This window comes from Caretta caretta, chromosome 2 (genome assembly GCF_965140235.1).
Source record: "Caretta caretta isolate rCarCar2 chromosome 2, rCarCar1.hap1, whole genome shotgun sequence".
In the NCBI taxonomy this organism is placed as follows: domain Eukaryota; kingdom Metazoa; phylum Chordata; order Testudines; family Cheloniidae; genus Caretta; species Caretta caretta.
The window spans coordinates 127,776,831-127,793,012 of record NC_134207.1 but is presented as its reverse complement, the minus strand read 5'-3'; the positions used below and the strand labels follow the sequence as shown (position 1 = coordinate 127,793,012).

The 16,182-nt window shown below is 40.5% G+C and overlaps 1 protein-coding gene across 2 annotated transcripts in view; it reads right to left on the bottom strand.

Moving 5' to 3' along the window:
• Window positions 1–11,609: 11,609 nt before the first annotated feature.
• Window positions 11,610–16,182, bottom strand: part of CDH9 (cadherin 9) — a 128,288-nt gene continuing 123,715 nt past the window's right edge. For both annotated transcript variants that reach the window (XM_048839668.2, XM_048839667.2), the window contains one exon: window positions 11,610–12,621. In XM_048839668.2, coding sequence (XP_048695625.1) covers window positions 12,134–12,621 — 488 coding nt within the window. In that variant the 3' untranslated portion in view covers window positions 11,610–12,133. The remainder of the gene's footprint in view (window positions 12,622–16,182) is intronic.

The following is a 16,182-nucleotide window of genomic DNA, read 5'->3' as shown; positions in this document are numbered from 1 at the left end:
CTTCTGGGAGCTCTGTATTCCCCTCCTGCCTTATCAGGACTATGTTCTGTACTACGTGGTTGCTAGTGCTCTGTCCAATTTAGTTTTAATTTTATTAGGGATTTCCTTGTTTAATCATAATGGGATTTTCACCCTTGTTCCTTAGAGACTATTCTACTATCTAACAGATCTCAATGATAGGATGTTGCTTTTTCCCTCATACTCCATTGAAGTTTTCCCTGTCTTCATTTCATTGCATTCAAGGATAATCCTACATTTTTGACAAATTTTGATGACCTTCTCTTTTATTTTGAGTCTCTTTCTCTGGTCTTTTGTAATTTTCTTAGAATTATATTTTAAAGTTCATTAATGTGAAAAGTGACTATTTAAAAATGACACTTGTTTTTACTTGCCTTAGCATTTTAGAGCCCATACAGGGAGCAAAAACTAGATTATTTTTCAGCTCACAATGAACTGAAGTTGTATGAGTTTTATTTTAAAACTTTTTAATACATTGAAATAAAGAATAAATAAATGAAACTAAATTCTAATTTCAGAAATACTGCTGGCAATGCTTGAGCAAAAAAACAAACAATTACCACCCCCTCCCCCCCCAAAAACCCCCCAACAACAACAAACCAACAACACAGTTTGACTTTCTGATTCCATGCTGAGTTTGAGCACTGATAAGAATCAAAATAATCCTTTTACTAATATAATGAATTGATATGAACTTGAAGTTATTGACAGATTAGAAATATAGAACCACCATTTGTTACAGTTACGTATCAGTCTTAGAATGAATTTCCAACAGTGACAACAATATAATAAGATCAACATTTGGGGAGAAGGAATTATACCAAAAAGTAGCTTCGTATGATTCTAAAGAGGGATTTTTTTATTTGTATAAGCTAGTAAAAAAGAGTGTTCAGGTTCTTCCATCTTGGGAGACAGTATAATCTTATTTTGACTACAGGTGATACAGATTGTACAAGATTAGCTGGTTTTATAAGACTTCTACAATCTTGTGAGCCATGAAACCAGATCCTGAAATGTATCCCTTCCAGTTTTGGATCCTACCTGGAATCAGATCATTGGGAGGGATTCAGTTACAAGGATCTGCTTTTGATTACTGGGTAGACAATTGTCTATCTTTATCCTTTTCCTCAGTTTGATCATCCTCTCTCCTGAAGGCCAGAAGATTCATTTACAGTTTGAGAAATGTTTCATTTCTTCTCTTTTTTTGTTGCCAACTTCTGCCATTATCTTTTCATCCTTATCAATATCATTATCCTCTTAATCCTTATCAATATAATTTGATCCTTCCATTTTTGTCTCGATGTAGCCTCCTTTTGTGATTTATTCCAATGGTTTCTAATGTGTGGTCCTGTAACAGGGCACAGGTGGGCCCCTCGAACTTCTGCAGCTTCTGCACCCACAAACCAGCCAGAAACCTCTGCTTTGGTGCAATCACCAGTGCTTTTTATTTACACTAGAAGTTCCCACCACCTTGTAGCTCCAGACAGCATCAGGCTTACAGCCTCAGAGACTGCTAGCTTCTGCAGCCAGCAGGGGAGAGTGGCCTCTAACTCCCTGTTAGTGGATTCTGAATTATATAACTTCTGCATAGATCAGCTGTATCTACTGGGTTACTTTACATAATAAGTTTAGCAAGGTCAATGAGAGTTCTGAGGTTAAATTGCATCCCCTAATTAATTTAATAAAAGCGTCCCTCTGGTTGAAACATTCACCTCTCTGACTATAGAGACATGGGACAATTAAAAATACAAAAGAACAAAGCATCCATACTTGGGGGGTGGGGGAAATCTGGCTTTTTCTAGATTTTTGGGGCCAGAAGGGATAATCTGCTCATCTAGTCTGACCTGTGTTTCGATAAAGCATATCTTCCAGAAAGACATAGATTTTTTTAAATGAAGACTTCAAGAGATGGAGAATCCACCACTTCGCTTGATAACCTTCCAAAGTAATGAGGGAAGTAAGTATAAGATACCATGTATGAAACACATTGGGAACACCTTTGACTGAGCAAACCTTTCTGCTGTTACTGTAATGGTATATATTGTGCATGTTACCCAGATACCAATAATGTGCAATAGCTACACCTAGTTAATCCTTTATTTTTCACTAGTTTTTTTTATTTAAAACATATGTCCACTTGTTTTACTCCATCTTCATCATCATCATCATCATCATCATCTTTTTAATCTGTCATAAAATTGTATGTACAGACAAAACTGCAAATAAGGAGGGGTGGGGGAAGGCTACCTAACCTGTTTTCATAGATCCAATCGATAACTAGATTTCCCCAGCCAGCCCCTCAACCCAGCTCCCGCTATGCCTTTCCTGTCTACTGCCTTCTTTCCCACAGACTCCAATGCCCACGCTCCTTAGACATGTGAAATTCACTAGACAGAGTCCTGATCTCTTTACTTGGTAAGTTATGTGCAGCTAGGTAACTGTCTGGCAGGCCATGTTAATTCCACAGCTGGAGAAAGAGCCTCTCTAGAGTAGCCACATGTTCTGTTTCTTGGAGAATATTTGCTGTAAGCCGCATTGCTTTTTCCACTTCCAGCTGTTCCTGATCTCAGAGAGGGAAAGCAATCCAGCATATTCTAAAATCAAACCAGTAACGTGTTTGAGTTAGAAAAGAGTAGTAGTACACATCTATGTATTAAACAGTATTGGGCTTCGTTCTCCTCTCACATATATTAACGTGACACCCTAGACCTCAGTGGAGTTACGTCTTATAGGTTTTAAGTTTACTTACAGTTTACTTCTTCTGGGTGCTATGATCAAACCTACTGACTTCACAAGAGCTACCTGTGGTGTTTTAAAGTATTGTGTGTGACTTTAGAGTCACAGGCTAAGGATCACTCAATTCGATAGTAAAATGTATTTAGAATAGATATACATTATAGGCTTAATAAATATATATTAGCCTCTTTTTTGGTGTAAAATACCTTATCTCTTCATTTAGCAGCCACTGCTTTGATTAGATTTAATTATTTCTATTTTTCCGTCTACATTTATGGTTTCTACCAGCATAGTTTGTGAGCACCTTTTTGCCCCTGATGGTTTAAAGTGAGATCAGTTTCAAATCAAGAGTGCTTTCTCCTAAATGTAACTGTTTTCCTCTGTGGCTTTCATAGTAAAGGTGAATGAGAAAGATGCAGGTTCTAAATGAAGATACAGACCATTGCAAATGTGTTTTTATTTATTAAATATTTTAGATTATATTATTTTATATTAAATATCAAATATTTTTAATTATACTGACACTTGGACCTAAAAGTACATTATGTCCTGTATGGAAAAGACCAAGAATACTTTGTAGAAATGTATAAACTTTCCATAGGTGCTTTGAATTAGCTTATATAATTTAATATAGAAGCACAGTATTCTGGTACAATCATTTAAAAAACTATAAAAAGGATCTCTTGCTTAAATTCTGTAACAAAATGTATATAGAATACAGAATACTATTAAGTATCTGTAGAACCCACTCAATTTTATAGAAATCTTCCATATGTGATTGGTGAAATCATCTTCTAATTTGTATATGTCCATCCAGTTTAAATACCACAAAACTTTTTTTTTTTAAAAAATATGATAAAATACATACCTAAGGTGAATTAAGAAACCTTGTGCCAAATTTCCAGACATGAGTTAATATTTACAACCAAACTTAAGACCTTTCTGAAAGAGGGTTTATACAAACTGGGGCTTTGGGAGGGAGAGAGAGAATAACTGTGTTAGGAGGAGGTTATTGTTTCCTGTAACAAATCACATTGCAAGACTTTATGACAAAATCACATATAATGTTCTGTGTTGGTATGATGGGCTACATCAGCAAGTCAGTGAACTTGGAAGTGAATTACTGTTGGTAAAATCTCCCCCTTACTGGCAGCGCTCCATAAAGGTTGTCTGTGAAACAGTGCAGTGCTGGCCACACATCAGTGTCAAGTACTCCGGCACCACAGGACAGAATGGCTGAGGGCAGTCAGTGCACCATGCAGAGAAAAGCACTCTGTTATTCCTTCGGAAGAGATCAAAGTTCCTTCTGAGTATGTTGTAGAGGACAGTATATGCACTACTAGGTGAAGGAGCTTGTTCTTGCCCTTTAGCTGGCAGGCCAGCCCCTTAGGACGATGGTACACTGACATACACATTCTATACTCCTTGAGTACTGAGTTGAAACAGGTCCTTTCAGTTGTATGGGAGAAATGGGGGGAAGCCTTTTCATGTGCTTTTTTCTCTCTGTACATCCACACAACAATGGGCAGGGTTTAGTCCTGTAGGTTTGTTATAAAATTACTAGCTGGGCACCCTTGGGAACTTGGTATTTTTTCTACAATGAGAAGATAATTTCTCATCTGGAAGTTAAATTAAAAGAGAGGGAAGAAATCATAACAAAAATGACTGTTTTTACAAGGATTGAGGACCAGCTGATGCGGAGTTCCGCAACCTGATATTGTTCCACTATGTTCCCCTTCTGCCCCAATGTCATCTTCTCTGTCTGAAAGATTAACTCGGGACTATGCTGCTTCTGAGTGAGTTGCAGCACAGTGCCTCATCATTGCTGCTGAGTTGCTATATTCTGTGAGCTATCTGAAATACTGTCCATCTCCCTCTCTCTCTGGAATTAAACACTCCTGGATGGGCCTTAGAACACACATCAGTTCAGTTGCAAGGCACCAAAAGAAGGCTAAACGCAGAAGCATCATGGTGCTGATGATAGGTGTGGATATAGATGTGGGCTGTCTGGAAGCTGTGGGGCAGCTATAGATTGGCTGGAAGTAAAGTTAGTAGTTAGGGGAGGAAAGGATGGGCATCCCCAAACTACCCCAGATACCAAACTATCATGCTTGGTCCTAGCAACAAGCACTCTGTGCCCCCCTCCCAGCAGCTGAAATAATGTTCCATATCCCCTTCAGTGACAAAAATGCCTAACATGCCCCCTCTTTCACTTGCCATATTCTCCACTGCATTCTTTTCCAGGGATAAGAGCCTCTAAATCATACTTCTAGCTACCAAAACCATTGACTGCATTCTCCATGAAAATCTTCCTACTTCCTATTCCTCCTCTAGGCTTATTTTTGGTTGTGGTCCTTGACAATATATATATATTTGGATCCTGTACTGGTCAATAGCAATTCTTGTTCTGTTGTAAGGGGTAATAAACTGATTCTAATGCAATCTAAGTGGCGGCGAATAAATCTAAGAGAAAATTGAAGGATAAAACCCTAATGAACAGCACTGTTATCCTTTTACACCCACCAAAAAATCTGCAAATCGGGGTTTGTGCAGGCTCAGCTTTTCATTCTGCCATAAGAGGAAAAGGAAGAAATGCTTGGCACATCAGCTGTAAAAGCAATTGCATTTGAAACTATGTATATTCAAAGCATAAATAGGGTACATTAATATGTTATGACTAGAGCTGTGCAGAATTTCAAGGCAAAATGAACAATAACAGGGACTGTACCTATTTTTGAGTTCATGGGGTTATCATGAAAATGTATTTGCTGCTGAAGAGTGTCACATCTGCAGAAACATAATTGAAGCTGAACAATAAGCTTTTTGTACTCTTTGGATTTCTGTGAAATTATAGTGAAGATGCAAATCCCAACTTGCCCATAGCTGGAGGTATTTAGGGGTCTGGTTTCAGACTCATCTCTAGTTTAAGAGACCATTATTCCGAGGAAACTTGTACAGTTTAATATATTCCATATCCTGACAGGCCATTATTCAATAACCAAACATGAAACCACATCCCTTCCTTTCATCTCTAGTATGTACTTAGCTGAACATACATTGTGTTTTGCTGTTCCTTTGGGCCTAGAAATTGTCTTTACATGGGTAGAAGTGGCCCCAATATTTCCTTTTGGTTAACTGTTGTATATAAAATAAACACACACACACACTACTAACTTGCTTTATTCTCTGAAAAATTGCTGGTGCCACCTTCCTATCCAGAATACACCACTGTCTTATTATTATTATTTTATTTTATTTTATTATTTATTATTTATTATTCTAAGAGTTGGCTGAATTATTTCGTACTTTGAAATTTCAAGAAAAGGGGGAAAAATGAATTGTTTTTGATTTCCACACACATGCACACACACCCTTTGGTGCATTCTCTCAATTCCTTCCCTCCCCACAAAGGAGAAGAAAACTGCTAAGAGACGCTTCTGTATGTAGTTCTTGTAGGTCTTACTTTTGCCCTGTTCAGGTCAATGTTAAAAATCCCCATTGATTTCAGTGGCACAGGATTGGGCCCATACAGCCAAGTCCTGAGTTAGTTAGGCTGCATCCTGAATTTAGGGGTTAAATAAGGGGAAAGCATGGGTCAGCACAGCTTCACTCCTCTGCTGAAAATAGGCTGCAGAGCTCCCTCTCCTTGGCTGATATGGTGAAGACAAAAGAGGCAAGGGAATCTGAAGACACAGCTACGGGAAAAGCTGGTGCCTGATTTAGAAGTTTCTGGGGTACCGAGTCTTCCCAAGGGATTGTAGGTGGGGCAGCAGCACCTATCATGGAAGAAGAGGTCTCTTACCATAGTTCTCTAATAAACTTTTCTCCTCTAACAGACAATTAATCTGTCTCTTCCACCAATTCCCTTTCTCTCCATTTAAATAAATGACATTAAGATCAACAGCAACATCTACGTACGGACATGGGGACTAAAACTTGTGTCTTCGGAGCCTGGACCACCTGATATTTCCCACAGGAGGAAGCACTTCCTCAGGAACTCAGAGTGACAGTATTCTGAGGCCAACCGTCCCATTTAACCCCAGAGGATGCCCCAGGAAGTTGTCTGGGCAACAACACAGACTTTGAGTCTGCTGTGACTCCAGACCTTACCTTGTGTCCTGATCTCCGATCCCAGCCTGACTCTTGCCTGATCCAGTCTCTACCTCTGACCAAAACACAGCCTGGCCTCTGCAGCAACAATAGCTTGACTTCTAGTGGTTCATGAGATCTGTCTTCATGGCCTTCCAGACCATATCACCCCTCAGACCAAGGCCTGCAGTTCTGGCATGAACTACTCTGCTAATTGTGCTTTTATATCCTCCACATACCATCACCAGGTAGATGGTACCAAGTATTAGAGTAATACCTATGATGCTTTTGTCAACTATCACCAAGATAACTGGTTCCCCCTCCTTTCTTATGCCAATTCTCATACAATAATGCCGACCACACCTCCATGGGGCAGAGTCCTTTCCTCGCAAATTATGGAGTCTACTCTCACTTTCACCCAGCCTTGCTCGCAGACTCCCTGAACCCAGCAGCTGCTGACTGGGTCCAATGAATTCTCCATATACAGGAGGAGCTTAAGACATGAAATGGGACTATAAGCGATATGCAGACTGTCAATGCCAGGAAGTCCCAGCTCTCATGGTAGGTCAAAAGGTCTAGATTACAGCAAAACACCTCCATACAAACAGGCTGTCACTTGAGCTAAACTACCAGTTCTTTGCACCATTCCAGATTTATCAGCAAATCAACCCTTTCATCTTTCAGTTGCAGCTCCCTCGATCCCTGAAGGTACACCCTCTTTTCCATGTATCCCTCCTGAAACCTTACATAGAGGACCCCTTTCCTGATTGGTTCCAACAACCTCCCATGCCAGTCTAGCTCCAAGGGCTTGAAGTATATATAGTCCTTGATATCCTCGACTCTGAACTGCAGAGTGGGAGACTCTACTACCTAATAGAATGGGAGGGCTATAGGCCTAAAGAATGCTCCGGGGAATCCACTGCTAATGTCCATGTCCATTACCCTGACCTGGTAAAAAAAGGTTTCATCAACAACACCTGGATAAACCAGGCCCAGTGCCTGCCAGGAGGAAGGGTGTGCCTGGAGAGGGGGGTAATGTAAGGATTCAGGGATTAGAAGCTGGGTCTGCAGAGCTTGGGATGGCTGACTTTCCCACAGTGCCACCAGGAGGCCATGTAGAGCCACAGCTAGGGAGAATAAGCAACACAGGAAGTATTGCCCAAGGGACCAAGACTGACAGTACCCTGCAGCCCTCTGATTGGACAACCATCCTATTTAACTCTGGAGGGTGCCCCCAGAAGTTCTCTGGGCAGCAAGACAGACTTTGCACCTGCTGCAGCTCCAGACCTCATCTCCTGATCTCTCGTCTCTGATCCCAGTATGACCCTGACTCTTACCTCCTGACTCTAGCCTGCTACTACCTCTGATCTGTGGTCTCTGACTGGAGCCTGACCCTGACCCTGCATCTAGCCTGGTACTACCACTGATCTGTGGTCTCTGACTGGAGCCTGACCCTGACCCTGCTTCTAGCCTGGTACTACTGCTGGTCTCTGTTCTCAGCCTGATTTTGACCCCAACTCTTGCTTTTTGAACCCATCTGTAGCAATTCCTCCGAACTCTGCACAGACTACTGTCGCTGACACGTGGACCCCAGCTCAGCTGTAACTGCTAGGCAATACTGACAATGCTCCCTTACAGTAAGACAAAACTGATGACCTCTCCCTTTTATTTTTGATCTACTTTAACCACTGACTGGCATTATAACACAAGTAAGATTTCCTTCAAAGTCAATGGGAGTTTTTCCTGAGCAAAGCTTTCAGACTTGATTCAAACAAAATCTTTGTCTCGTGACTTCAATTTGCTTTGCGATTGTCATAAATATAAAGGGAAGGGTAAACACCTTTAAATCCCTCCTGGCCAGACGAAAAACCGTTTCACCTGTAAAGGGTTAAGAAGCTAGGATAACCTCGCTGGCACCTGACCAAAATAACCAATGAGGAGACAAGATACTTTCAAAGCAGGAGCGGGGGAGAAACAAAGGTACTCTCTGTCTGTGTGCTGCTTTTTCCGGGACCAGAGCAGGAATGCAGGTCAGAACTTCTGTAAAGGGCTAATAAGCAATCTAGTTAGATATGTGTTAGATCCTGTTTTGTTTAAATGGCTGATAAAATGAGTTGTGCTGAATGGAATGTATATTCCTGTTTTTGTGTCTTTTTGTAACTTAAGGTTTTGCCTTGAGGGATTCTCTATGTTTTGAATCTGATTACCCTGTAAGGTATTTACCATCCTGATTTTACAGAGGTGGTTCTTTTACTTTTTCTTCAGTTAAAATTCTTCTTTTATGAACCTGATTGCTTTTTCATTGTTCTTAAGATCCAAGGGGCTTGGGTCTGTGTTCACCTATGCAAATTGGTGAGGATTTTTATCAAGCCTTCCCCAGGAAAGGGGGTGTAGGTTTTGGGAGGATTTTGGGGAGAAAGACATTTCCAAGTGGGCTCTTTCCCTGTTCTATATTTGTTAGACGCTTGGTGGTGGCAGCAATAAAGCCCAGGGACAAAAGGTAAAATCGTTTGTACCTTGGGGAAGTTTTAACCTAAACTGGTAAAAATAAGCTTAGGGGGTTTTTCATGCAGGCCCCCACATCTGTACCCTAGAGTTCAGAGTGGGGAAGGAACCTTGACAGCGATACATAGCATCAACAAAATCTTTAAAATCCTGGAAACCAGAAGTTAAGGGGAAAACATCCTGCATACCTTGCAAATTCCATATTGCTTACACTCCAACTTTAAAGCTTTCATTTCCCTTTCCAGTAGATACTATAGTAGAAAATAATGTGTACCCCAACTTCATCAAGTTGACAACAAACGTCAACACTGACCTCTTATGTCAACAGATGTGGTTCTCTCATTCCATGCCCCTGGGAAGTTATTCTGCCTTGAAGTTGCTGAGGTTGCCATTACAATTTTACATCTGAATGTAAATTTGATTAATTTGGAATATATAGTACTACTACACGCAACTATAACCGTCCCTTCATATGAATCATCAGCAGGATTTGAACCCTGTAATTTCTGATCTACCAGTCCCATCCTTAGCATCTGAGCCACAGGAGTGACCTCAATGTAAAGCAGCCACTAATGTGCACCTGACACATACTTCCCTGTGGATTATACACTTATTTGTTGAATAGAAGCAGAGAAGTGGAGATTAGGGATCCTGGATCCTATCCTTCGGTATGGGAGGAGAGTACAGTGTAGTGGTTACAGATATAACCAAATCACACACATTTGAACAAAGAATTTGAAAAGCAGCATGGCTGAGTAAATAAACTTTGGGTCTGGATTCTGTTTGCAGCTGTTCCCGAAGTGACTCTGTGTAATCGTATTGTTAACATACCTGTGTAAGGGGTGGGTAGATGCAGTCGTAGCACATACTTGACTGCCTGCTAGGTTGGGGTTCATAGTCTTGGTCACTATGAGGGTGGTGAAGTGCACAGAAATACAAATGGGAGAAAAGAGATTTGAACTTGTGGCCTGACAGTCCAGAGAATTTCTCTGAAGTGACGGCAGCTTTTGGTGAGGTTCTCTCTCATGTCAAAGTTCCAGATGTTAATCTGTATTACAACAGCAGTTCTGTCTTCAATGCAAAATACAGTAGGCTTGTCTTGGCGCATATATTTGCAGCTATTTTCAAATGTTCAAAATAAACTCTGTGCAAAAACGCTACCTATCTACATATAATACTTTGGAAATTGTCACAAGTGGAGCAAAGCCCAGAGGGCTTCAAATTTCTTGGAAACAAAATCCAAAAATAAACTGAGGCATCCCATTGAAAATTTAAAACTACAGTGATTTTGGAACACTTAGTACTTTCTCTGTATATACTCACTTATCAAATCATGTTGAAAAATTGAAATGCTACACAAACTTTACATTCTTTGTTTTGCTTTTTGCCATTTTATGAGGGCTTTTTATTTAACAAAATGAAGGTTTAAAACTTTCTAAAATGAAACCTTTGCTGCAACCTTAATTAGCGTGTTGCAACTGGTTCCACCTTTATATGATGCCATGTCATCCTGTGATGTCAATGAAAAATCTCCATTGCTTAAAAACTGATTGCACAGTATTATCCATAGATTTATGAAATGCGTAAATGTGTTCTAGGTGATAAAAATGTATTCCATGCAATTTGCTAGGGTATTTTATCTGAAGGAAAACTACATTGAAATCTTTTAAAACTATTAAGGTTTTTTTTTTTTTATTCCTGTTAACTGCCCTTCAGTTTAAAAAAAGAAGAAGCATTATTAGCCTTAAAAATTGCCTTAAAGAGAGAGAGAGGAAAAAAAGAAAAGATTAGCTTGGAACAGACTTTCTTGGATTGCTGACATTTGCTTTCTCATCAAAATATAAAAAGCACAGTGAATTTGTTTTTGCCTGAATAACATATCTACTGGAACAAACCTTCATGGTTTCTTCAGTCCTCTGTAATTCATGTATTTAATTCTTTTATTGGCCAACTGCCAGTAAATGGGGATGCTGGAGGGGTGGAATCAACAGTGAAACTATATGTTGATGCCTTTGAACAGTACAATGTTGAAGTAAGACTACATTTATTTATAATCACCTGTGTTTGGACTTACCCAGAAAAATTGCTTTTTATTTTTTTCTACACTGTAGCTCTGTCAAAGAGAAACGCATTCATGTTTTTTTTTCTTCTCTTCATTTTACAGTACAGCCATTATTCTGAAGTAAAGACGTTAGTTTGAAGAAAAAATCCATACAGCATATGATTCCTCCTGTTCAGTAATTTATGACTGGCAAAGTAAATGAAATAATGTTTTTATAAATACTAATTTATTTAATAAAAATACAAAAATATAAATATGCATATATAAAAATATCATGATGAATCAACACAGACATTCTTTAACTCAATAAATATGGCAGTAATATTAATTCCTTTTTTTAAGGTATACTTTTTTCAGATTATGTTACAACACGGGTGCACAATCTCCCAGCTAGTAATAAATGTGATGCAAAGCAATTTAAAAAAAAAGTATAAGTTTTCCATCTATTTATTATTAAAGGCACAAAAAGCCTTTTTTTAGTGTCTTCTCATTGTCTGTGAGAATCTTCCTTCAGGGGTTTTTAGGCAGAGAGGGTGAAGTATAGATTTTATTTTTATATCTAAATCAATCATATTCATTTACGTTGACTTATTGATTAAGCAAACCCTTACTAAAACAACACTTATTTTTTGTATTTTTTTCCAAGTAAGAGAGTGTAGGCCACTTTATCTAGTAACATAGACATTACCTCCACTAACACTGACCAAGTAACAGATTACTTTCTCAGTCTCGGTCACTGTCATCCCCACCATACATGTCTGCCAGCTTTTTAAATCGAGGTCCCCAGTCACTGAGGTAATCATAATCTTGGTTGCCATCCATAGTAAGTGATTCCAAAGAGCTAAGTGAATTTGCTATAGAATCGTTCCCTTCATAGGCATATGTCGCTAGTGAATCATAAGGGGGTGCGGTTGGGTCTAAATCATTTTCCTTTAGCCTTCGTTGAATAAAATCTTGGACATCAATGTTTTCCCACAGAGGTGCAGTCCTCCTTATCTGAAATATAGTTTCTGGGATAACATCTCTTCTCATCTTACTTTCTTCTCTTGCTTCTGGATTCCTTAGTGTTCCAATGTCAAAAGCCTGGGTATCTTCTTCTCCACCTCCTTCATCATTGTAAGTCACAATATTGTCTCGGACATCATCCTTTGAGATTATCAAGGGCTCTTTCTTTCTCTGCCTCTTCAGTGCTGCAAACAGCACAACTAAAACTGAAAACAAATAGATAATGAGATGCAGTGTAGCCTAAATAATGAGATGAACAAAATAGTTAGCACTGAAATGGAGTTAATGCACATTTGCAATGGACAAATAATTTTATAACTGAGAGAGAATGTTTGGAAAATAGGGGAAAACTACTGTCTAACAATAACAAAGTGAATGTTGATTCAGATATAAGAATTACAAATATATAATTTTAAAGTTAGGTTAAAGTTAAGGAATTGTATTATTGATTAGAATTTGCATTTTCAGCAGGAAGCAAAATCTTGTTCCTAATGTTTGTCATTGTGTGGTTCCACACTGGAGAGGAGGTTTCTTTGATCATAGTCCCTAATAATGTTTAGTTTGTTTCATTTCTGTTCTGTGGTGCTTGTCATGCAGACCTTAGGGGTAACATTTTCACAAGTGAGTGTATGGCTACACCTGTGCTGCTATAGCACTATAGTATAGACCAGGGATGGACAATCTGAGCCTGAGAAGGAGCTAGAATTTACCACTGTACATTGCCAAAGAGCCACAGTAATACATCATCAGCTTCCCCCCCCTCACTCCTAGCACCTCCCACCCATGTGCAGCCCCGCCAATCAGCGCCTGCCCCTCCCGGACCTCCCGATCAGCTGTTTCATGGCATGCAGGAGGCTCTGGGGAGAAAGGGGAGGAGCGAGGGCACAGCAGGCTCAGGAGAGGGCATGGGAAGGGGTGGGGTGGGGGCAGGGTCTGTGGCAGAGCCAGGGGTTGAGCAGTGAGCACCTCCCGGAACATTGGAAAGTTGGTGCCTGTAGCTCCAGGCCCGGAGTTGGTGCCTATACAAGGAGCCGCATATTAACTTCTGAAGAGCCGCGTGTGGCTCCGGAGCCACAGGTTGGCCACCCTTGGTATAGACACTTGCTACAGCAATGGAATCACTGCAATAAATGCACCCCCTTGAGAGGAAATAGGTAGGTTGACAGAAGAACAAATGGATATAAACTGGCCATGAACAAATTCAGGATGGAAATTAGAAGAAAGTTTCTAACAATACGAGGAGTGAGGTTCCGGAACAACCTCCCAGGAGGAGTTGTGGGGTGCAAACAACTTAATTTAGTTTTAGGATAGAGCTGGACAATTATGAGTGTGATTGTATAACGGATTGCTTGTGATGGTAGGAGTCAGGGCTCAATAGCCCTGGGGCTCACATCCAGTTTGCCTTACATTCCCAAAATCTCATGCTTCAGGGTTTCAGCCAGCCATCTGCAGGGGCCAGGAAGGGATTTTTCCCTCCAATATATTCTGGGAGGGTTTTTTTTTATCTCCTTCCTCTGAAGCATCAGAGACGCCCATGGCTGGAGATGGAACATTGGATGTGGAGGAACAGTGCTCTGAGGTGGCACCAAGCATTTTCTCTCTCACATGCTTGATTGGTTGGTTCTTGCTCATATGCTCTGAGTCTAACTATGTCTAATCACTATATGTAGGGTTGAGAAGGAATTGTCCCCAAGGTCAGAATGGCAGGGGTCTTAGAGGTTTTTAACTTTCCTCTGCAGCGTGTAGGTGCAGGTGACTTTCCTTCATTATCGAGGTATAACTCACTTAATCATTTCCTTGTTATTGTGGGGGCCTCAGGCACTGGTGCACCTTGGTCCCTCCTGTTCTCTGCCTTTGGCACATCATAGTCTAGTCTCCTGTGGGCTGTAATGCTTTGGTCTCATTTGAGTTGTTGGATTTGATGTGCAGGTGCTGGGTGGTGGTGGAGGCCTGTTATATACAGGAGGAGAGACTAGATGATCTGGTGGTCCCTTCTGTCATTAAACTAGATGATCTGGTGGTCCCTTCTGGCATTATGACCTAGTGCTGTCTATACCTGTGCTTGAGTCATCTTAACTAAGTCTCTCAGGGGCACCTGCGTTTTTAGTGTAGGTCAAGCTTTACGTTCCTAAGGCCCCATTTTCAAAAGTGACAGGCAAAGTATAATACAGCTTCTGCTGACGTAGCTATGTTGGCCAGGGGTATGAAGAGGTGTGATCTCTGACAGGGTATAGCTGTGCTGACAAAGGACACAAAAATGCTGTTATACTGACAAAGATCACAGTTTTTGCTGGTATAGCTTATTTCACTTGGGAGATGGGGACTGAACCAAGCTACAGCAGCAAAAGTGGGGTTACTCTAGTGTAGCTGTGTCCACACTAGGAGCGTTTTGTTTGGATAGTATGCTGGTATACCTATACTGGCAAAGCTCTCCTAGTTTATACATGGCCTAGATCCCATTGATTTTCAGTGAGACTTAGGGCTTGTCTTCACAATGGAGCTAAATTGGTGTTGCTGCAATCGATGAAGCAGCATCCGTTTCGCGGGTCTAGTGAAGACATGCTCAATCGATGAGAAAGCGCTCTCCCATCAATTTCTGTACTCCTGCTTAATGAGAGGTGGAAGCAATCTGACAGGAGAGCACTTCCCATCACATAGCATAGTGTGGACCCCACAGTAAGTAGATCTAAGCTACATTGGCTTGAGATAGGCTAACGTAACTTAAATTGCGTAGTTTACATCAACCGGCAGCTGGAGTGTAAACCAGCCCTTTGGGTCCTAGGTGCCTAATTCACTTTTGAAAATAGGAATTAGGAGCCTAAGTCATTTAGGCTTTTTTTAAAAAAAATCTTGCCCTAAGAAGCTACAGTCATTGATGCCAAAACTTTTATTGACTTCTGTGCTTGCAGGACTTGGTATCTAGGTCTGTACTAACAGCCACTTATATAAACAACTGATCCTGTTGCTTTAAGAAATACTAGTATAGCAATCTTCACCTTTGGATGGCGTAATTGAAGCTGAAGTGTGAACCTCTGCAGCAGGAGCTAAAGGACTAAGACCAGTAGCTAGGAGTTACAGCACAGTTAGGTCATCTGTGGATCAGATGTAGAAATGGATGCCTAACTCATGCTAAGAAGTAGGTTACATTTGTGCTCAGCAAGATGAGCCAACTTATACATGAGCACTGGTGAGTAAAAGGAGGAGAGGGCATGCTGGGGACAAGAGAGAACATGGCGAGAAGCTATATGCTTAAATGTGATCCACTGAATGGAGATGGTGCTACAGTTCTGTTCTATATAGTTTCTTTGTGTGTGCAGCAGCCATTTTTAGATTTTTGTTCAATTTCCCCTGTTAGCCAGGAATAGTGGTTAGTCAAGTATGTTTAAGAACTTCACTTATAAGAACCAGAGGCATTTATGAGGGCAGACCCCTTATTTATATGCTTATAAAGGTTCTGTGAATTAGTATCTTTCACAGTCAGATGCTTAGTGCCTCTTACATAAGCTGTGCATGGCATTCATGCTGATTTACCAGCTTCCAGTGCCTGCTTCCTCAGCACTTTCTCCAGTTGTCAAAGCCCTCCTCATCTCCCCAACCCCACCTCACCAGACTTCATCCTAGATCCCTGCATATCTTCTGATGTCCCTCCACTCTCTCCCTGTTCTTCTCCCTTCCATGCCCACCAGTTACCTCCTCCACCCCCTTCCACTTGCAAATGTCTGAAAGTTACTCTCTATATATAGCTCTTCCATTATATTTTAAAATAT